The sequence below is a fragment of the Pecten maximus genome, chromosome 18 (assembly GCF_902652985.1).
Source record: "Pecten maximus chromosome 18, xPecMax1.1, whole genome shotgun sequence".
NCBI classification, from domain to species: Eukaryota; Metazoa; Mollusca; class Bivalvia; order Pectinida; family Pectinidae; genus Pecten; species Pecten maximus.
In genome coordinates, this window is record NC_047032.1 from 12,713,698 (window position 1) to 12,738,091 (window position 24,394).

At 39.1% G+C, this 24,394-nt stretch overlaps 1 protein-coding gene across 3 annotated transcripts; it reads left to right on the plus strand.

Moving 5' to 3' along the window:
* Positions 1 to 882: 882 nt before the first annotated feature.
* Positions 883 to 24,142, plus strand: LOC117316559. Of its 3 annotated transcripts, none has more exons than XM_033871203.1 (10): positions 883 to 1,051; positions 2,675 to 3,573; positions 4,765 to 5,074; positions 7,184 to 7,294; positions 12,403 to 12,600; positions 14,075 to 14,359; positions 15,460 to 15,701; positions 18,721 to 18,866; positions 21,040 to 21,100; positions 22,696 to 24,142. In XM_033871203.1, the coding sequence occupies exons 2-10, from the start codon at positions 2,698 to 2,700 to the stop codon at positions 22,795 to 22,797; spliced, it is 2,331 nt and encodes a 776-aa protein (XP_033727094.1). In that variant the 5' UTR covers positions 883 to 1,051; positions 2,675 to 2,697; the 3' UTR covers positions 22,798 to 24,142. The 3 variants fall into 3 exon arrangements, with proteins under 3 accessions (XP_033727094.1, XP_033727096.1, XP_033727095.1); XM_033871205.1 differs by lacking the exon at positions 883 to 1,051 and adding an exon at positions 1,072 to 1,128; XM_033871204.1 differs by lacking the exon at positions 883 to 1,051 and adding an exon at positions 1,808 to 2,465.
* The last annotated feature ends 252 nt before the right edge of the window (positions 24,143 to 24,394 follow it).

A 24,394-nucleotide genomic window follows, 5' to 3' on the forward strand; every position in this document is an offset into this window, starting at 1 on the left:
CTAAGAATACATGTCCATTATCCAGGGTCGTCATGTCATCAACTAAGATAAATGTCAATTACCCAGGGCCGTCTATGGGACGTCGTTTTACTTTTATTCCTGAGTAATATATCTTTAATGACTAGGTGATCTTATTAATTAAGTGATATCATTCAAAATTTGACTTAGTGGTATCACTCAGAAGTTTAAATAGGTAATGACACTTACAACTAATTAAGAGATCAATAACACTTATTCGTTTAAGTGATATCACTTATTGAAAACTTGTAAGTGATATCATTTATTGAAAACTTTTAAGAGATATCACTTATTGAAAATTTTTAAGTAATACCACTTTTTGAAAACTTTTAAGATATATCACTTATTGAAAACTTTTAAGTAATACCACTTACTGAAAAAATTTAAGAGATATCACTTATTGAAAACTTTTAAGATATAGGTGTATCACTTATTGAACACTGAAAGTGATATCACTTATTGAAAACTTTTAAGAGATATCACTTATTAAACGGATATAAATGATATCTCACATAGAAAAACAAAGAGGGATAATAAAACGTTTTCTGTTTTGTGAACACATTTATAAATGATCACATAAAAGTTTTATTTAAGTGATATCACTTAGTCGTTCAAGTGATACAATTTGTAGGCCTATCGCCTATTCAAACTTCAAGTGATGTCGCTAAATGGGCATAAATAGTAAAACGGTGGCGGGGATACCCGGCGCAATAGGTATTTGGAAATTTTGTAAAATAAAAAAGTTTATTCATGCATATGTCTTGAAGAACCTGCACATGTAAATATAGGTCTTGAAAGTCTTTGTCAAGGCTCGCCTGAAAACAACACGAATTCAAGCACATAAAATGAAAACGTCCCAGATCAGAGAAGTTGCTAACCGAACACACCCGAATGTACATAATCGAACGCACCTTTCCGTTCAACACGTATACGTAGTCAGTGAAACGTTTGTAATGCACAGAATATATACAGGGGTAGTCATGGTATTTACATAAATATAGTTCGGAGGAGCTAAATTTACTAAATTGTTGAGGTAAGCAGATTTAAGTAATCCTTTCCAGGCACAAAGTTCATTTGAAATCAGACTGCACACTACTACAACGAGAGAAGGTGCTTAAGTAAATAATGTCATCCAAGTGCAGTTTCGAGGCGGCGTGTGATAGAGATAGACTACGTCACCAGTAAAACAGTTATGATTTCGTTGTTCATGGTTTTCAATTAAGCTCGTTAGAGTGTGTGGAATTGCTGGTTTTTTTGTTTGTTTATTTTTTGGGGGGGGGTTTGGGCTTCTTTTCACGTGTTATATATTTGATTTGAGAGGGATAACCAAACTTCTTCATCCCTTTCATGTATTTTTAAATCAACAGTATCAACATGTTAATCTTTTTAGATATAAGTCAGACAGTCATTGGGAAATTCAAGAACTTTTTGTCAGTTACAAAGCAACAATCAAAACGAGGAAACCAATGCACATGTATACTTTCTATTGTGTATATTTTATTTGTGTACAATGTATTTGTTGTTAGTCTGGAACCTGTGAGAAATAACTTACCAGTGAGCTCAACCAATTTGGCAGTTATGATGTACAAGGTATACTGATTAATGTATAGTACTGGCATAGGGGCTAATCCTGTAACATAAGAGGCCGCTGGTCGGCCCTTTTTCTATCGGATATGATTTTGCTGACTGTTACACGGCGCCTGTCAAAAGTATCTTGCCGTGTAAAACCTCTAACATTATTGGAGTAGCATAGCTAAGGGGCATGTATCCGGTACAGTCTTATTTGATAAAATTAGTCTAAATATTCATATGATGAAATCAGCTAGAAATACCTATACATGAAGACTACTATCATTTTATCATAAGAATACATGTATGTCACTGTAGCAGACATATATCACTTGCATATATATAGGTACAGTGTATGTGTGATGGGAATATACAGGATCATGAAGGCATGAAGTTTTACATAGTTATTATCCTATATATATATATATACACATACAGTAGTCCCCCGGTATACCGCCCCCCGTTTCAAATGCCACCCCGCATACCGCCACAATTTTGTTAGGAACGGATTTCCCTGCTATATAAAACCCTGTTAATATCGCCATTCCCCGCATATCGCCATCCGCCAACTAATTTCAAATACCAAACTGCCATATCCCCCGAAATTATCGCCATTGTTTACGTTTTTGCTGTCACTCACGTGTCCATCGAGTCGTCGGTCATGCGTGTATAATCCACACATACAGGTGTATACAGGTAAGTTTCCTCGAGTACAAAGTAAATACTACTCACCTGAAATATTTGAATGTGTTTTGTGGTTGTTTGTCCAGTTTGCTTTTCATTATTGAAATGGACACACCAAAGAAAACACGCACCCTAGCTACTCAGCTTGGGACAGAAACGAGATATCAGAGAATATGCCGGGACTCATCCAAAATGTATACTTATAATGTATTGCCGTCCTACTGAAACCCCGTTGTACCGCCACCTCCGTTATACCGCCAAAATCGGCCCTGGACAAAAGGTGGCGGTTTAACGGGGGACTACTGTATATATATATATATATACACAGACCTGACAACTGTTCATGTATGTTAATGTACTTTCATAATTATATGTATACTTACGTCTTGATTTTATTTTACAGAAGATAGACTGAAATGAAGACTTATGGGTTGTGGATCATCATCTGCGACCACTGCTGTGATAGCCACGTCTAACAGCAACCTAAAGGTCAACGGTCAAATCACAGCAAAACACCACTCAAAAAATAGTGTAGCTGAGGAAAAAAATCAGACAGAAGATAGTCCAATTTTAATCAACAAGGAAAACGTTAGAACTGATCAAAGTTCACATCTAGAAAATCCTAATAATATTCAAACTGATAAAAAAACAGAAATGTTTATGCAGGAAAGAGAAGAGGGTAGGTCGGAGATTACGATTCAGCCGGGTAATCAAGATAAAGAGAAAATGGCAGATACAACAAAAGAAGGGACAGATAGTACAGAGAAATCTGTTGCAGAAGACTTGGATGCAAAGGAAAAAGAAAAAGAGAAAACGAAACCATTAACAGAGGAAGAAATGAAAGAAAAAATTCAGAAGACTTTTGAAGATGCAAAACATACCTGGGGTCCATTACATGACAAAAGTCTCTTGGTGGATGCAGAAACAGGGAAGATTAACCCAACATACAGGAGAATATCAAACAACTCGTTCCTTTATCATTTCAGATTGAAAGGTTGTCCTTTAAATGTCCAAAATAAGTTTAAAATGGATTATTATCGACTCATGGTGGCAGAGGGCGCAGTAACACAATTTTGTGATATGGTGGTTTATATACTGAAACAGGGATATGAGAATGAGGATGGCACATTGGATATGGTGATGTGTACACCATTGTTGAATTCGTTTGGGATATTGACTAATTTTTCGGACAATGAAATAGAGAGGGCTGACATCCTCGTGGATCATCCAGAGTTTCTTGGTTGTCTTGCAGAGGGTTTAAAGAAATGGACAGAGCCTCATCTGAGTGGAGAAAAAATAGGCGTAAGTGATCAACTCATTGATATCATCAATAAACAAGACTTTTTGGGGCCGTTAATGCGTCCCATTCCTAACTGAAATTATTTCATATTTGAGCTTAATTCCGAAAATTTGCAATCTTATTCTACTGCTGAAAAAATCTTTTCCAGTTAACCAATTTTCTTCCCAAAATGAGACAAAAAGGCCCCATCCAAAACCAATGAGAAAAAGCCCTGATACAGACCTATAACTATAAATTGTAATCTTGATCAGAAATCATTTGCAAATATAAATTATGATAATTAAGAATACTGCTGTTTGAATCTGTCTCTGGTAGCCCTATACATTTAATGTTAAGTCTGACATTCATCTATCTATTACCATATAAATTAATCAGATTTATCCACAAATAAGCCCCTGCAGTCCAATCTTGTAATCTTGTGCCTTTCTTCATTTTACAAAATCATCAATTTTAAAATAGTGGAAAAAGTGTACCGGTTACACAAAATAGCCCTTCCTAAACATGAGTACTTAACAAAAATTTGATGTATAAAGTTGACCAGAATGTTGATAAAATACACAACAACAACAAAAAAATATTGATTTTGTTAAAAATTGATATCAACTTCAAGTAGATATCTATTGTGTTTGTACAGATATGTTTATTTGGTTTTTTATTTTATATTAACCTCTAGACAACAAAATTAAGGCATATATATCATAGAGTCTGTTTTACTGGGCAAAAACCTTTTAATGAGAAATCGGCACACTTTAATTATCACTAGCCCTCCACCTCTGGGTTCCGAGTTTGAAACCTACATGGGGCAGTTGCCAGGTACTGACCGTAGGTCGGTGATTTTTCGCCAGGTACTTCTGCTGTCCTCCATGGCCACCTCCAAAAACCTGGCACATCCTTAAATGATCCTGGCTGTTAATAGGACCTTAAACAAAATAAACCATACCAAATTAATAAGAACAGCTCATCCTTTCTATTAACTACACACAGTTCTTGATCTCTCAGGATACCAGGGTTATTTAGACAGGTTTCACTGTACATCAGTTCCATAGATGCTAATTGCTGAACTGTATGAAACAAGAATCTCGTAATAATTTATTTTTCTTTAATGATGTTGTCCTAACCACTAAACTTTAGTTTGGAGGTCACGGCATATTCTATTATTAGTATTTCTATCATTATTTTTCTGTCTGTTTCAGGCCAATCGCATTAAAATCGTAATCGGCAGTCCTTTGTCAATCATTCACAACATAGCTATGCAAGACAAAAATATTGAAAAGCTGCATAGCCAAGGATTTGTTGATTTGTTGAAGCCGTATTTAAACTCGCCCATTGAGAAGTACCGACTATCAGCCGTAGCATCACTGGCAGATATTGTGAATGAACAGGAGAGCGAGATCATTCGAACAGACGAAGGTGTAATGAAGTTTCTCAAGAACAGTCTGACACGTGTTATGAAGGAGAAAAATAGGAGAATATTTGGATGGAGCCCCCAGGAACTAGCTAGAAGTATGTTTATAATAAAATACCATAAATATTCAGTTCTCACTCGGGTAAAAACTCAGGTACTGTTAAGGTCATCTGACCTGTCATTTTCTGTCTTGCACTGCACTGTCCATAAACTTCAATTGATATTTCAAACTTCTCAAGTTTATAACTGGTGTTGGATTTGGCTCAAACTTTCAATCAAGTTTTCATCAAGTTAACAGACATTTCAAACTTATTCTTCATTTCTATCAATTAGATTTAGATGAAACCCACTAGGAATTTGATCCCAAGTCGATGTGTTGACATGTATTGGTATTTTTGGGACAACATATATACTGTAGACGTGTTCTAAATACTTATCACAAAACAATAAACATGAGAGAAATCTGCCTGAACTATTGGTCTTTACGTCTGCGTATTTAGCATTAAAATTTCTCCCTCATGTAAATTTCCATACTTGCAGTACAGTATATATATTGCAGAATTGTTCTTGGTACCAATATACTGCTACTGAGTATGTTTACTAGGCGAGCACTTCGTCTTTATAGTCAGCTTATTGTTATAAAGGCCAATTGGGGCGCCTCTTTCTTGAATTTAATTTGCAGAAAAAATAATAATAGAACAAAAACAAAAATCAGATTGTTTAATTTACACATAAACTAAATATGTGTCAAGTGTGATCATGGATATAATAAACCCCACCAACAAATTTAAATGGCATATCAAAATAATTTCATCACATTTTATAATTTAGCAAAGATAATTACAAACTTTAATTGAAAATTATACATGCAAGCAAGCTTTGACATGTACATGGTATTCATGATCCTATAATTCATGTCTATGAATGCTATTATAAACACAATCCCTCCTTTCTCGACCTTTCCACTTAACAGGGAACACTTTGTAGCATTGTATAACACCTGTATGTAAGTGTCTGTCAATATCAGAGACACTAGCACATTTACAGTGATTAATAGCTATAGTAACATCTTAATAGTTTTTGTGTCGCCTTTGAGAAAGGAGACATATAGGTATTACTTTTCGGCGTCGGCGTCGTCCGGAAAATGGTTTTCGTGCGATAACTTTAGTAGTTTAGAACAGATTAATTCGAAACTTCATGGGAAGGTTCATTACCATGATAGCTCGGACAAGTTCAATAACCAAAATTATTCGCACCTTTTTAAAAGAGTTATAGCCCTTTAATTTTTTGCGAAAATGGTTTCCACTCAATAACTTGAATAATTATTACAGGATTAATTTGAAACTTCATGGGAAGGTTCGTTACCATAATACTGTGGACAAGTTCGTTAACCAAATTTATTCGCAACATTTTAAAAGAGTTATGGCCCTTTAATTTTTTGCGAAAATGGTTTCCACTCAATAACTTGAATAATTATTACTGGATTAATTTGAAACTGCATGGGAAGGTTCATTACCATAATACTGTGGACAAGTTCGTTAACCAAATTTATTCGGACCTTTTTAAAAGAGTTATAGCCCTTTAATTTTTTTTGCGAAAATAGAATGTTCGTTACCATAATACTGTGGACAAGTTTGTTATTGTTTTTTTTTTATTCAAGTCCTAGTTTTAAAGAGTTATGGCCCTTTAATTACTGGAATTAATTCAAAATTTCATGGGAAGTCTTTCGCAAGTTTTTAAAAGAGTTATAGCCATTTATTTTTTCAAGTCCTAATTTTAAAGAGTTATGACCCTTTAGTTATTCGCATACACAGGCGACACCTCCACTTCCGTGGAATTCTTGTTGGAAAAGCTCTAGAAAACTTATCATAATTGTCAGACTAAATGACTATCTACTGAATTGCCAGGTTCTGCAATGTGTCAATCTAGATTTGCCATATGGATGTAAGAAAAAAAAAGTGCATTCCTAAATTCAATATTTGCATAATATTTCTTATTTCATTATATTAATAGTTGAACTAATATATATGATAATTATATACAATTATGAAGTTCTCTTTATCAACAATAAATTCATCTTTTGATTTCATCAAGGTCTTTTAAAGCTTCTATGCATCAAGATCACCTGATATTGAATACAACTTTTATGCTAAGCTCACTTAAGGTAACATACTGCTAATGTGAAAGTAAATATACACTATTTTTAGCCGTAAAAAGAATCGCAAGGAATGATGCCAATAAAAGAGCTCTAGTAGAACAAGGAGTGCTTCCCCCACTCGTCAAACTGGCCGAGAGTGAAGATGTCAAGGAACAAAGAGGTATGTACTGGCCGAGATGGTGTCAAGGAACAGTGAGGTATGTACTGGCCGAGAGTGATGGTGTCCTGTAACAGTGAGGTATGTACTGACCGAGAGTGATGGTGTCCTGTAACAGTGTGGTATGTACTGGCCAAGATGGTGTCCTGTAACAGTGTGGTATGTACTGACCGAGAGTGATGGTGTCCTGTAACAGTGAGGTATGTACTGGCCAAGATGGTGTCCTGTAACAGTGAGGTATGTACTGGCCGAGAGTGATGGTGTCCTGTAACAGTGAGGTAGGTACTGGCCAAGATGGTGTCCTGTAATAGTGAGGTATGTACTGGCCGAGAGTGACGGTGTCCTGTAACAGTGAGGTATGTACTGGCCGAGAGTGATGGTGTCCAGTAACAGTGAGGTATGTACTGACCGAGAGTGATGGCGTCCTGTATCAGTGAGGTATGTACTGACCGAGAGTGACGGCCGTTGTCCTGTAACAGTGAGGTATGTACTGACCGAGAGTGATGGTGTCCTGTAACAGTGAGGTATGTACTGACCGAGAGTGATGGTGTCCTGTAACAGTGAGGTATGTGCTGACCGAGAGTGATGGTGTCCTGTATCAGTGAGGTATGTGCTGACCGAGAGTGATGGTGTCCTGTAACAGTGAGGTATGTACTGGCCGAGAGTGATGGTGTCCTGTAACAGTGAGGTATGTACTGACCGAGAGTGATGGTGTCCTGTAACAGTGAGGTATGTACTGGCCGAGAGTGATGGTGTCCTGTAACAGTGAGGTATCTACTGACCGAGAGTGATGGTGTCCTGTAACAGTGAGGTATGTACTGGCCGAGAGTGATGGTGTCCTGTAACAGTGAGGTATGTACTGACCGACAGTGATGGTGTTCTGTAACAGTGAGGTATGTACTGACCGAGAGTGATGGTGTCCTGTAACAGTGAGGTATGTACTGGCCGAGAGTGATGGTGTCCTGTAACAGTGAGGTATGTACTGGCCGAGAGTGATGGTGTCCTGTAACAGTGTGGTATGTACTGACCGAGAGTGACAGTGTCCTGTATCAGTGAGGTATGTGCTGACCGAGAGTGATGGTGTCCTGTAACAGTGAGGTATGTACTGGCCGAGAGTGATGGTGTCCTGTAACAGTGAGGTATGTACTGACCGAGAGTGATGGTGTCCTGTAACAGTGAGGTATGTACTGGCCGAGAGTGATGGTGTCCTGTAACAGTGTGGTATGTACTGACCGAGAGTGACAGTGTCCTGTAACAGTGAGGTATGTACTGACCGAGAGTGATGGTGTCCTGTATCAGTGAGGTATGTACTGACCAAGAGTGATGGTGTCCTGTAACAGTGAGGTATGTACTGGCCGAGAGTGACGGTGTCCTGTAACAGTGAGGTATGTACTGGCCGAGAGTGATGGTGTCCTGTAACAGTGAGGTATGTAGACCGAGAGTGATGGTGTCCTGTAACAGTGAGGTATGTACTGACCAAGAGTGATGGTGTCCTGTATCAGTGAGGTATGTACTGACCGACAGTGATGGTGTCCTGTAACAGTGAGGTATGTACTGACCGACAGTGATGGTGTCCTGTAACAGTGAGGTATGTACTGACCGAGAGTGATGGTGTCCTGTAACAGTGAGGTATGTACTGACCGACAGTGATGGTGTCCTGTAACAGTGAGGTATGTACTGACCGACAGTGATGGTGTCCTGTAACAGTGAGGTATGTACTGGCCAAGATGGTGTCCTGTAACAGTGAGGTATGTACTGACCGACAGTGATGGTGTCCTGTAACAGTAAGGTATGTACTGGCCGAGAGTGATGGTGTCCAGTAACAGTGAGGTATGTACTGACCGACAGTGATGGTGTTCTGTAACAGTGAGGTATGAACTGACCGACAGTGATGGTGTTCTGTAACAGTGAGGTATGTACTGACCGACAGTGATGGTGTTCTGTAACAGTGAGGTATGTACTGACCGACAGTGATGGTGTCCTGTAACAGTGAGGTATGTACTGACCGAGAGTGATGGTGTCCTGTAACAGTGAGGTATGTACTGGCCGAGAGTGATGGTGTCCTGTATCAGTGAGGTATGTACTGACCGAGAGTGATGGTGTCCTGTAACAGTGAGGTATATACTGACCGAGAGTGATGGTGTCCAGTAACAGTGAGGTATGTACTGGCCGAGAGTGATGGTGTTCTGTAACAGTGAGGTATGTACTGACCGAGAGTGATGGTGTCCTGTAACAGTGAGGTATGCTGTGTACTGGCCGAGAGTGATGGTGTCCTGTAACAGTGAGGTATGTACTGGCCGAGAGTGATGGTGTCCTGTAACAGTGAGGTATGTACTGGCCAAGATGGTGTCCTGTAACAGTGAGGTATGTACTGACCGACAGTGATGGTGTCCTGTATCAGTGAGGTATGTACTGGCCGAGAGTGATGGTGTCCTGTAACAGTGAGGTATGTACTGGCCGAGAGTGATGGTGTCCTGTAACAATGAGGTATGTACTGACCGACAGTGATGGTGTTCTGTAACAGTGAGGTATGTACTGACCGAGAGTGATGGTGTCCTGTAACAGTGAGGTATGTACTGGCCGAGAGTGATGGTGTCCTGTAACAGTGAGGTATGTACTGGCCGAGAGTGATGGTGTCCTGTAACAGTGTGGTATGTACTGACCGAGAGTGACAGTGTCCTGTAACAGTGAGGTATATACTGACCGAGAGTGATGGTGTCCTGTATCAGTGAGGTATGTACTGACCAAGAGTGATGGTGTCCTGTAACAGTGAGGTATGTACTGGCCGAGAGTGACGGTGTCCTGTAACAGTGAGGTATGTACTGGCCGAGAGTGATGGTGTCCTGTAACAGTGAGGTATGTAGACCGAGAGTGATGGTGTCCTGTAACAGTGAGGTATGTACTGACCAAGAGTGATGGTGTCCTGTATCAGTGAGGTATGTACTGACCGACAGTGATGGTGTCCTGTAACAGTGAGGTATGTACTGACCGACAGTGATGGTGTCCTGTAACAGTGAGGTATGTACTGACCGAGAGTGATGGTGTCCTGTAACAGTGAGGTATGTACTGACCGACAGTGATGGTGTCCTGTAACAGTGAGGTATGTACTGACCGACAGTGATGGTGTCCTGTAACAGTGAGGTATGTACTGGCCAAGATGGTGTCCTGTAACAGTGAGGTATGTACTGACCGACAGTGATGGTGTCCTGTAACAGTAAGGTATGTACTGACCGAGAGTGATGGTGTCCAGTAACAGTGAGGTATGTACTGACCGACAGTGATGGTGTTCTGTAACAGTGAGGTATGAACTGACCGACAGTGATGGTGTTCTGTAACAGTGAGGTATGTACTGACCGACAGTGATGGTGTTCTGTAACAGTGAGGTATGTACTGACCGACAGTGATGGTGTCCTGTAACAGTGAGGTATGTACTGACCGAGAGTGATGGTGTCCTGTAACAGTGAGGTATGTACTGGCCGAGAGTGATGGTGTCCTGTATCAGTGAGGTATGTACTGACCGAGAGTGATGGTGTCCTGTAACAGTGAGGTATATACTGACCGAGAGTGATGGTGTCCAGTAACAGTGAGGTATGTACTGGCCGAGAGTGATGGTGTTCTGTAACAGTGAGGTATGTACTGACCGAGAGTGATGGTGTCCTGTAACAGTGAGGTATGCTGTGTACTGGCCGAGAGTGATGGTGTCCTGTAACAGTGAGGTATGTACTGGCCGAGAGTGATGGTGTCCTGTAACAGTGAGGTATGTACTGGCCAAGATGGTGTCCTGTAACAGTGAGGTATGTACTGACCGACAGTGATGGTGTCCTGTATCAGTGAGGTATGTACTGGCCGAGAGTGATGGTGTCCTGTAACAGTGAGGTATGTACTGGCCGAGAGTGATGGTGTCCTGTAACAGTGAGGTATGTACTGACCGAGAGTGATGGTGTCCTGTAACAGTGAGGTATGTACTGGCCGAGAGTGATGGTGTCCTGTAACAGTGAGGTATGTACTGGCCGAGAGTGATGGTGTCCTGTAACAGTGAGGTATGTACTGACCGAGAGTGATGGTGTCCTGTAACAGTGAGGTATGTACTGGCCGAGAGTGATGGTGTCCTGTAACAGTGAGGTATGTACTGACCGAGAGTGATGGTGTCCTGTAACAGTGAGGTATGTACTGGCCGAGAGTGATGGTGTCCTGTAACAGTGAGGTATGTACTGGCCGAGAGTGATGGTGTCCTGTAACAGTGAGGTATGTACTGACCGAGAGTGACGGTGTCCTGTAACAGTGAGGTATGTACTGGCCGAGAATGACTGTGTCCTGTAACAGTGAGGTATGTACTGACCGAGAGTGATGGTGTCCTGTAACAGTGAGGTATGTACTGGCCGAGAGTGATGGCGTCCTGTAACAGTGAGGTATGTACTGACCGAGAGTGACGGTGTCCTGTAACAGTGAGGTATGTACTGGCCGAGAATGACTGTGTCCTGTACGTAACAGTGAGGTATGTACTGACCAAGAGTGATGGTGTCCTGTAACAGTGAGGTATGTACTGGCCGAGAGTGATGGTGTCCTGTAACAGTGAGGTATGTACTGACCGAGAGTGATGGTGTCCTGTAACAGTGAGGTATGTACTGGCCGAGAGTGACGGTGTCCTGTAACAGTGAGGTATGTACTGACCGAGAGTGATGGTGTCCTGTAACAGTGAGGTATGTACTGGCCGAGAGTGATGGTGTCCTGTAACAGTGAGGTATATACTGACCGAGAGTGATGGTGTCCTGTAACAGTGAGGTATGTACTGGCCGAGAGTGACGGCCGTTGTCCTGTAACAGTGAGGTATAAAAAAATCCTTTACATTAAAAGTGTTGAGGACTATCAAATTCATGAGAAATCATTTATCAGATTTTTGAGAAGTTTATGATAATTATCGACTTAATCATTGTTAAGAATAAATTGGTGCTAGAGTAACGAACCGTCATCTAGTTACTGCGGTATTGACATAAATAAATGCTCAGATGTTGGTATCAAGGTATTTTTGTCCTGACATCAAACGTATCTTCACTTTAGAGCCTGTTGGGTTCTCAGGAGTTGACCTGGCATCAAATTTTTCTTTCCATCAGAGGCTGTAGGGGCCATGTGGACCCTGTCATTTGACAAGGAGAACCAGAAAGATATGGTTCAGGATGATGAGTATAAGCCAGTGGACACTTTCATACGCCTCCAGCATTCTCCGGATAAAGAAGTGAGGAAAATCTGCAATGGGGCTCTATGGACAATGAGAGAAAGATTGGCAGAGTCAGAACTCTACAAAGACATAGGTATGTTGTACAGAGCCTTGATGTGAAAACTGTTTGATATGCTCCTTGTCCTTGCACCCATCTACATCCGTAACAAATTTGGTTATCATACGATTTGTTAGATAGATAGTGTCAAATATCGATTAGTGCCATGTTTTTGGATGACTTAGGCTCCATTGTTAGGTCACCTGAGACGAAGTCTCAAGTGACCTATTCTAATCGCATTTTGTCCGTCGTCGTCCGTCCGTAAACAATTTACATTTTCGACTTCTTCTCCAAAACCGCTTAACCAAACTCAATGAAATTTAGCAGAAAGCTTCTATGGCTGATGGTCAACCAAAATTATGAATTATATGGTATGCACATGTTGGCCCTGACTGACCCCCAGGGGCTGATGGGCGGGGCTAAAAAGGGTCAAATTGGCTGAAATTTCAAAAATCTTCTTCTCTACTTGAGATGTGGTAGAATCAAATACTTTTCATAGATGAAAGGGTCTCATGGTGCTTTACTTAAATTTTGTGAATTTAATGACCCTGGGGTCGCACGTTTGCCCCTTGGGAGAGGGTAAACTTTGCTATAGTTTATATAGGGAAATTGCATTTTTGACAATGGCATGGGATGACAGCTTAATGATATGTACATGTTGGCTTAACTGACCCCTTGGCCTGATGGGTGGGGCCAAAAAGGGTCAATCAGATTAACTGAAATATCAGGTGACCGTTAAGGCCCATTGGGCCTCTTGTTGTTAAAACAGCTGGGGGCAATGATGGCTTAGTCAGTTAGAGCACTGACCACATAATCTCAGGTGAAGATCTGAGGTGGCCTTTCCACACTCCTTACCAAGGGTAGTGTTTGTTTCTCAGAAAACTGAGAAATGGGTTGGTCTGTGCTGTCCTGGTTGTGTCCCTTGGCAAGACACCTTACCCTAATTGCTACGTTGGGTCTCCCATATGTTGTTTAGTGAGGTAGTCACCAACTACTACAAGCAGACACTTCCTCAATATTAACCTTGCTATTCATGGGGTGATCAACCAAACAACAAAGCAGGGTTTAGAGCATACATGTTTCACAGCCATAATTATTTCTCAAATATATATTGCCAGTATTTTAGCTTTGTTTTTTTACAAGGGGCCGTGGTGGCAGAGTGGTTAAGGTGTCCCGACACTTTATCACTAGCCCTCCACCTCTGGGTTGCGAGTTCGAAACCTACATGGGGCAGTTGCCAGGTACTAACCGTAGGCCGGTGGTTTTTCTCCGGGTACTCTGGCTTTTCTCCACCTCCGAAACCTGGCACGTCCTTAAATGACCCTGGCTGTTAATAGGACGTTAAACAAAAACAAACAAACCAAATTTAGCTTTGTTTCAGAAAGGTATCTGTTGAAAACATGTAAATTGAATCAGAATGTTACAAATTTGAGAGACTGAACATGCTACAAAAATATCGGAACGTTAAGTAAGATTATTTTTTAACCAATCCTGTTTGTGATGTCCACAGGTATAAAACTAATGTCACCCAAGCAAAGTCCTGTCCATGTTCCTACAAATGGTCTCCAAGAAGTGAAATCTGAAGGCCACATTATGATCAGTTACCAGTGGGGTCACCAGAACATGTTGAAAAAGGTCCGTGATGGTCTACGAGTTAACGGATTCAAAGTATGGATGGACATTGATGACATGGAGGGGTCCACACTAGATGCTATGGCTCGTGCTGTGGAAAATGCTGAGATTGTCCTTGTTTGCTACTCACAGAAATACAAAGACAGTGACAACTGTAGAGCTGGTATGTTCACATTGAACAAATTTGTATCAGAATCGGCAGAATTGTTGTTTTTCTCAGAATACAGAATATCTAATTTGAATTCAGTTAATTATATTACAATTGTAAGTTGCTAAACAGTCTGACAGGTCCACAGAAGAAGAGTAAATGTTGGACCAGAATGACACTGACGGTCCAAGACAAAGTGATCTAGAGACTCTAAGACACTGACGGTCAGAGACACGTTGATCTAGAGACTCTAAGACACTGACGGTCAGAGACACGTTGATCTAGAGACTCTAAGACACTGACGGTCAGAGACACAGTGGTCTAGAGGCTCTAAGACACTGACGGTCAGAGACACACTGGTCTAGAGGCTCTAAGACACTGACGGTCAGAGACACACTGATCAAGAGGCCCTAAGACACTGACGGTCAGAGACACAATGATCTAAAGGCCCTAAGACACTGACGGTCAGAGACACAATGATCTAAAGGCCCTAAGACACTGACAGTCAGAGACACAATGATCTAAAGGCCCTAAGACACTGACGGTCAGAGACACAGTGATCTAGAGGCTCTAAGACACTGACGGTCAGAGACACGTTGATCTAAAGGCCCTAAGACACTGACAGTCAGAGACACAGTGATTTAGAGACTCTAAGACACTGACCGTTAGAGACACAGTGATCTAGAGGCCCTAAGACACTGACAGTCAGAGACACAGTGATCTAGAGACTCTAAGACACTGACGGTCAGAGACACGTTGATCTAGAGACTCTAAGACACTGACAGTCAGAGACACAGTGATCTAGAGGCCCTAAGACACTGACAGTCAGAGACACAGTGATCTAGAGACTCTGAGACACCGACAGTCAGAGACACAATGATCTAGAGGCTCTGAGACGCTGACAGTCGGAGACACAGTGATCTAGAGGCTCTGAGACACCGACAGTCGGAGACACAATGATCTAGAGGCTCTGAGACAATGACAGTTAGAGATGCAGCGCTCTAGACGCTGATGGTCAGAGATAGCGAGGTAGTGATTCATATAAAGGGGGACAACTCTTAAAATGTGTTGTTGTTAGTGCGGTATAGCATTTTTACTGATGTTTAATTTTTCAGAGGCTGAATATGCTTTTCAAAAGAAGAAAAAGGTGATTCCGCTTAAAATGGAACTTAACTACAAACCAGATGGCTGGCTGGGGTTCATCTGTGGTGCCAAGCTTTTCTTTGATTTTGGGGGAAAGTATTCGTTTGAGTCCCGCATGGAGGGTCTAGTGAAAGAAATCTCATCGAAGCTAAGCAAGGATATGGTTGATAGTGTTATCATCCCAGAGTCAGCCTCAGTTGTTGCCAGTGCTCCTGTAAGTATATAATACATATATATCCATTTTTTTTAGCCCACAATCATCAGATGGTGGGCTATTCATATCGCCCTGCGTCCGTGGTCCGTGGTCCGTGGTCCGTCCGTCCGTCCCTCCCTCCCTCCGTCCGTCCGTCCGTCCGTCCGTCCGTCCGTCACTCCATCCGTCCGTCCCTCCGTCCATAAACAATTCTTGTTATCGCTATATCTCAGAAAGTAATGAAGGGATCTTTCTCAAATTTCATATACAGGTTCCCCTTGGTGCCTAGTTATGCATATTGCATTTTGAGACCAATCGGAAAACAACATGGCCGACAGGCAGCCATCTTGGATTTTGACAATTGAAACTTGTTATCGCTATTTCTCAGAAAATACAGAAGGGATCTTTCTGCAAATTCATATGTCGGTTCCCCTTGGTGCCTAGTTATGCATATTGCATTTTGAGACCAATCGGAAAACAACATGGCCGACAGGCAGCCATCTTGTATTTTGACAATTGAAGTTTGTTATCACTATTTCTCAGAAAGTACTGAAGGGATCTTTCTCAAATTTTCATATGTAGGTTCCCCTTGGTGCCTAGTTATGCATATTGCATTTTGAGACTAATCGTAAAAAAACATGGCCGACAGGCAGCCATCTTAGATTTTGACAATTGAAACTTGTTATCGCTATTTCTCAGAAAATACAGAAGGGATCTTTCTGCAAATTCATATGTCGGTTCCCTTTGGTGCCTAGTTATGCATATTGCATTTTGAGACCAATCGGAAAACAACATGGCCGACAGGCAGCCATCTTGTATTTTGACAATTGAAGTTTGTTATCACTATTTCTCAGAAAGTACTGAAGGGATCTTTCTGCAAATTTCATATATAGGTTTCCCTTGGTGCCTAGTTATGCATATTGCATTTTGAGACCAATCGGAAAACAACATGGCCGACAGGCAGCCATCTTGGATTTTGACAATTGAAGTTTGTTATCGCCATTTCTCAGAAAGTAATGAAGGGATCTTTCTCAAATTCATTGGTAGGTTCCCCTCGGTGCCTAGTTATGCATATTGCATTTTGAGACCAATCGGAAAACAACATGGCCGACAGGCAGCCATCTTGGATTTTGACAATTGAAGTTTGTTATCGCTATTTCTCAGAAAGTAATGAAGGGATCTTTCTCAAATTTTCATATGTAGGTTCCCCTTGGTGCCTAGTTATGCATATTGCATTTTGAGACTAATCGTAAAAAAACATGGCCGACAGGCAGCCATCTTAGATTTTGACAATTGAAACTTGTTATCGCTATTTCTCAGAAAATACAGAAGGGATCTTTCTGCAAATTCAGATGTGGGTTCCCCTTGGTGCCTAGTTATGCATATTGCATTTTGAGACCAATCGGAAAACAACATGGCCGACAGGCAGCCATCTTGTATTTTGACAATTGAAGTTTGTTATCACTATTTCTCAGAAAGTACTGAAGGGATCTTTCTGCAAATTTCATATATATGTTTCCCTTGGTGCCTAGTTATGCATATTGCATTTTGAGACCAATCGGAAAACAACATGGCCGACAGGCAGCCATCTTGGATTTTGACAATTGAAGTTTGTTATCGCCATTTCTCAGAAAGTAATGAAGGGATCTTTCTGCAAGTTCATATGTAGGTTTTCCTCTGTGCCTACTTATGCATATTGCATTTTGAGACCAATCGGAAAACAACATGGCCGACAGGCAGCCATCTTGGATTTTGACAATTGAAGTTTGTTATCGCTATTTCTCATAAAGTTATGAAGGGATCTTTCTGCAAGTTCATATGTAGGTTTCCCTTGGTGCCTAGTTATGCATATTGCATTTTGAGACCAATCGGAAAACAACATGGCCGACAGGCAGCCATCTTGGATTTTGACAATTGAAGTTTGTTATCGCCATTTCTCAGAAAGTAATGAAGGGATCTTTCTCAAATTCATTGGTAGGTTCCCCTCGGTGCCTAGTTATGCATATTGCATTTTGAGACCAATCGGAAAACAACATGGCCGACAGGCAGCCATCTTGGATTTTGACAATTGAAGTTTGTTATCGCTATTTCTCAGAAAGTAATGAAGGGATCTTTCTCAAATTTTCATATGTAGGTTCCCCTTGGTGCCTAGTTATGCATATTGCATTTTGAGACTAATCGTAAAAAAACATGGCCGACAGGCAGCCATCTTAGATTTTGACAATTGAAACTTGTTATCGCTATTTCTAAGAAAGTGCTGAAGGGATCTTTCTCAAATTCCACATGTAGGTTCCCCTTGGTGCCTAGTTATGCATATTGCATTTTGAGACCAATCGGAAAACAACATGGCCGACAGGCAGCCATCTTGGATTTTGACAATTGAAGTTTGTTATCGCTATTTTACAGAAGGTACTGAAGGGATCTTTCTGCAAATTTCATATGTAGGTTCCCCTTGGTGCCCATAGTTATGCATATTGGATTTTGAGACCAATAAGAAAACAACCTGCCCGACAGGCAGCCATCTTGTATTTTGACAATTGATGTTTGTTATCGCTATTTTACAGAAGGTACTGAAGAGATCTTTCTCAAATTTCATATGTAGGTTCCCCTTGGTCCCTGGTGTTGCATTTTGGGACCAATCCGAAAACAACAGACAGCCATTATCACTTAATCTTAAATTTTATATATAGGTTCCCCTTGTTTGAAAAGTACTAGAGGGCTGTTTCTGAATTTACACAGATTAGTAAGACTTAGAGGAAGGGAAAAGTAGAGAAAAGATCAATCTGACATGGAACCTATAAAGATCATGCATTGGTGGGATGAAAATTAGTGAATTAGGAAAGACTATTTTAGGAGTAAAATGTAGATTGGTAATTTGGCTTAAATATGGGAATGGGGCCCATTAAAGGCCCAGAAAGCCATCAGAAAAAAAGCTGTTTTAATATGTATTGAAATATGGCCTTATCTATATGGTCTTGTGAATCTGTCAGTCCCCTTTATTCATAATCTAATTAATTCTTTGACCTATTGACCTCTTCAGGTTGCCCAGGATCTCGTGGTTGAACCTGTGTATAGCACATCGCCGCCAGCTGGTGGCAGTCAAGTCTCCATGACAACAGTAGAGTTGGTAAAAAAGTGGAAAGAACAAGATGTTGAAAAATGGATGGCAAAGCACAGCCTATCTCCGTAAGTTCTTGCTGGTGTGACAAATATGCAAAGAATGTACATCAACATTAAAGTGTGACATCACAGCTATTTCCATTGTAACAGGAAACCAATTGTACCTGTTATCCCCATTGCATGATTAGTGGGAGGTGACTGAATTTTTTTTTATCTTATCTATCTAAAAAAAACTTCTTTCTTCCTAATGTCTCCCATGGTACTGCTTTGCCTTTTGGCCTTTGAGTTGAGCGTTTGCCCCTATGAGTTATAATGGTTATGGTTACTACCATTAAAATCAGTACTTGATGCTCTCGGCTTAATGCTCAGCAGTGAAAGGGATGCACATTTGAAAAAAAATCTTGCTATAGCATGTGTTAGTATACCTGATAGATAGAGAGAGAAGTGCCTGAAATATGACTTCAGTGAAATGTCACCATAAAATAGACCTTAAGTTTGACCCATCCATGTAGACACCGACCTTTAATGACCTTGTATTGATAAGATGTGATTGTTGGTAACATATGTTGCTTTTTATGAGTGAAGAGACATACATTGTATAATGAAACTACTGAGGATTACTGACCAGGCAAGAAAAAACCCAGGGCCAGGGTTTGGTTTTGGGCAAGTGAATATTGGTGACAACCTCCATGGCCTGTTTGGCAAGTGCAAAATTCTCATAATTTTTACCATTTGCTGAGTAATTTTACCCTTTCAACCCTAAAACACTTTAGTGGACTCTGCCATTCATTCATCATTTGAAGTCCAATATGGTCAGTAGGGGTGAAAGGGTAAAGAGTACACTATACTTAATCAGTTTAATTGGACCACTATGGTTCACCTTTGGGGAAGTACTTATCCAAACTTGCTTGAAGGACCACTGATGCTGAATTGTTTTCCCCACCAAGCTGACTTTGATAAAATAATTAACCATGCCTACTTTAGCTAGCTATAGGTCTCTTGTTTATCATTTGTTGTGATGTCCAACTGACCTTGAGGTTACCAGGCCCCCCCCCCATCAAGTGTCTCGCCATGAAATTCTATAACATTGTTGGCGTAACCATAGCAAATCATTAGTATTTGGATTGAAGTTATTGCTGAATTGATTCAAATTAGCTAAAATGATGTAAGAAAATGTAATAAACTTGATTGAAGTTGCAGTTTATTTCCGATGTCCTTGTGGTAGCCCGGGTGGTTATAGAGATTCCGTCTAGAGTTTGGAGATCCTATGATGGAATGCCAGTTATGATCTTTAAAATTTCTGTCTTGTTTAAATTTTACATTCAAATATAGCCCGACAGAGAGGCCTTTATAATATACAATTTTACAAGGAGAAAGCTTACATAAGAGTAGTCTGTTGCCATATTCCTATTAATAAATGTGAAATGAATAATTAAAACAAAAAAAAATGTTTTATATAAAAAAAAAATAATTTCAATAAAAATTTTGTGAGTAAAATTGTTCACAAAACATATTCATAGTCATGTATCATGCTAGTGTCAAACCTGTATATAAAGGACACCTAAGGGACAGATAAAAAGTGTTTTTATAGACAAGTGTCCTTTATACAGAGGTAAATCATATGGTAAATTGCATGGAATGGGTCTGATAAGTCTGTACTTTATAAACAAATGTCCTTTATATAGAGGTGTCCTTTATAACAGGTTTGATGGTATATATCTACCTAAAATGATCAATTTCATGTTGCCCCCCTGATGCATGAATACAATGCTTTCATACACATGTAAATGCAATTGTTCATCATTAATTCTGCCATTAGTGATGATATACTGTACAACAAGGGTGACAGGTTGTATATCTAAGATAAGAATTGTTCAAAAGACATGAAAGAGATAAGCACCTTTACAAATTAATGTATTCATAGATGCAGTAATTGTTTTATTCTGGAAAAGTGCAAATGGAAGTGTCTTTCCTTCTAGGTCTCATCATTGATGCTACTGGAGTCAAAAGTGTGGAAGGGAAGTCAGTAGAATCAAAATGGGCCTAAAATTGTTATTCTTTCGTGAATTCACAAAACATTTGTCACTGGGCCATATCCTGAAATATCAGGAACTTTAATATTAATGGATGTGATCAGCTTTCTGTAAATACTTGTACACCTAAATATTTAATATTTACAGAGAAAAATATGTATGGTACTTAGTCGATTCATCCATATATGTAATTTTGATTTTTACAGGCAGCAATTGAAAAAGATGACGGGTGTAGAAATAGCGTTCATGATGTTACTCAAATCTGAGGTAGGTAATGTCTACAATGGAAATACTTCCACTGATTAACAAAGTAATGTTAGGATTACTAACATTTTGACATCATATAGTTAACCAATTAGATTGATCTGAATTTATACAGTAGCCCCATACTACTTTTACTATATTTTCAATAACTGACTTCAGATTAAATTTGATCTTTTATACAGTAGCCCCATATACTACCTTTACTATACTTTCAATGACTGACTTCAGATTAGCCATGTACTGCTTTCACTATACTTCAAATGACTGACTTCAGATTAAATTTGATTTAAATTTATACAGTAGGCCAATACTACTTTCACGATATTTTCAATGACTGACTTTCAATGAATGAACATTTGCAAGTTTATAAACCTTCCTTGTGTATCATGAACTGTTAGATAATGAACACTTATAGACAAGAATACTCACAGGCAATGAACACTTAAAGATAATGAACACTTAAAGACAATGAACACTTATAATTACAGACAATGAACACTTACAGACAATGAACACTTACAGACAATGAACACTTACAGACAATGAACACTTAAAGATAATGAACACTTAAAGACAATGAATACTTAAAGACAATGAACACTCACAGGTAATGAACACTAACAGGCAATGAACACTTACAGACAATGAACACTCACAGACAATGAATACTTAAAGACAATGAACACTTAAAGACAATGAATACTGACAGACAATGAACACTGACAGACAATGAACACTTACAGACAATGACTACTCACAGGCAATGAATACTTAAAGACAATGACTACTTAAAGACAATGAAACTGACAGGCAATGAATACTTAAAGACAATGACTACTTAAAGACAATGAACACTGACAGACAATGAACACTTACAGACAATGAATACTCACAGGCAATGAACACTCACAGGCAATGAACACTCACAGGCAATGAACACTTAAAGACAAGAACAAAAGTTATTTATGACTTAAGTAAGTCCAGCAGATTTACCTTTTAAAGCTTGATTTATTATTCAGAATAGACATATTATCTTGAAGACAATAACAATGTTTCGGGCATTTTATTTTTGATAATATTGAACTAATAACTATTTATAAATGTGATGGAAATTTAGTCTACTATCAGAACTTGATTAACCTTGTCTTTGCTCAAAAGTGTTTATCCTGTATGCTTTTGTATATGTCAATGTTCACTGTGTATTAAATTTCACGGTGCTAATTATGTTTCATGGCTGTCCCTGTTGGATCTAGTCTTCAGGCATTAAATTTCACACAATCATACCTTGTAAACATTATTCAGTAAACACTTCTATACCTTTCAATGCATATAGATATTGGCTGTGTATTTATTTTCAGGCTATATTTAATGACAGCAGACATAGCGAAATTAAATGTCCCACAAATATTACTGACTATACAGTATATTGTATCTCATGAAAGTCTGCTAAAATTTTGTTAAACTCTTTCAAAATTATTATCAAGATGAATGATACAAACTTATCCTAGATTCATCTACCAATATTGTATTTTGTCATTACGATATTACATTGATCTCAGCGAAGAAATGTAATTGTTTAATTTTATTTTCATTTCCAGTCGCCTGATTTTTTCTACAAGGTGATCACAGATACCCTGAAGATTACAAACCTTCTTACAATTGCACAGTTCAGGTTTGCTTTGGATGACACAAAACTCTAAACAAATTAAGAATCTGCAAATAGTATTGGACGATCAACAATACATCAATCTCTGATGGCAGTTACCGATGGTAGTTACTGATGTCAGTTACCGATGGTAGTTACCGATGGTAGTTACCGATGGCAGTTACCTATGGTAGTTACCGATGGCAGTTATTGATGGCAGTTACCGATGGCAGTTACCGATGGTAGTTACTGATTGTAGTATGCTGGTGTTATTCTGTCACAAAAGTGATATCTTTAGTGTCTTGCTTTGCCTGACATACCTTTCATCAATCTATTTTTAGAAAACAGAATGTATTGCTATGAAAAGGGACAACAACAGCTAAATTAGTGCTTCTCTATCTGGCTGTTTTGTTTTGTTTTGTTTTTAACTTTTTTTCATGTTTTGTTTTATTAATCCCCTACTGGAGAAATTAGGGGAACGATATGTTTCCTCTCCGTCCATCTTGTACGTTTGTATGCAAGAAATGCAGCAGTGGATATGTATTGCTTTAGCAATTCCCAGTATTCTTGTTGAAATTTTATTTCTTTTGTTAGTAAAATCACTTCATGCCTATCATAACAATGTTTTATTTACCCGTAGGCACTATGTTGTTTAGATATTCACGGTATTTTTTCTGTGGAAACTGAAAGTGTTAAGTGTTTAGATTCAACCATTTTCTAAATATTGTGATTTTTCGGCATTGTATAAGGATTAAAATAGAGAATCCTTTTTGCTTTTATGATGGACCGAAAAGTAGCAATAGATTTATTTTCACAACAAACATTGTGTTCAAATACGGTTTGTCTCAGCATTTATTTAAATGCCTTGTATCATGAAGAAATATATGATCTTGTGACAGTTCGTTGGAATACCTCTAAATTTGTATGTTTGTTATCATATACTATCCAATTGCAAGATCTCTGATAACACATGTCGATTATTGTGTAAAGTTGTTAACATATGAGATTATAGAAATACAACATACATATGTTTTTTTCTCCTTCTAGGACGTTTAAGTGATGTAATAGGGGACAAAATCCACATGGAAGGTCTGGGAAATCATAAAGAGACCAATAGATCATGAGATTATGTAGATATTCTGAACCGTTGTGCCATTATTTTTTAAAATTTCAAAGTGGCATCCAGGATAACAGTAACTTTAGGGGACGTTCAGTCTACCAGCAGAGTTTACCTGGTACCACCTAGTTATCAAACTTGTAACCTGTAAGCATCATGTTATAATTAATTTTTCTTTGTTTTCATGGTAAATATTCAAATGTGATTGGTCGAAAAATTCTTTTCATTCTTCTATGAAAGAAATTCTGAGAATGGCGTGAAAAATGTGACGTCACAATACGACAATTGACGTTGCGTATTGATCTGAGAAAAAGAATCCCAAATAAAACCCTTAAAATTGTACATAAAACATGTTTTGAATTAGAAAAAATCAATCAACTGAAATTAATTATAAGCATTGACGCGGATTCTTACAAAGTTTGCAAAAAAAATTCTTTTCATATACCCCGATGAAAATAAAAAAAAAATCAACCTCAATGCTTAAATGAATACAAAGTTATCACAGGGACTTACTAATTCCTAATCATATAACTAT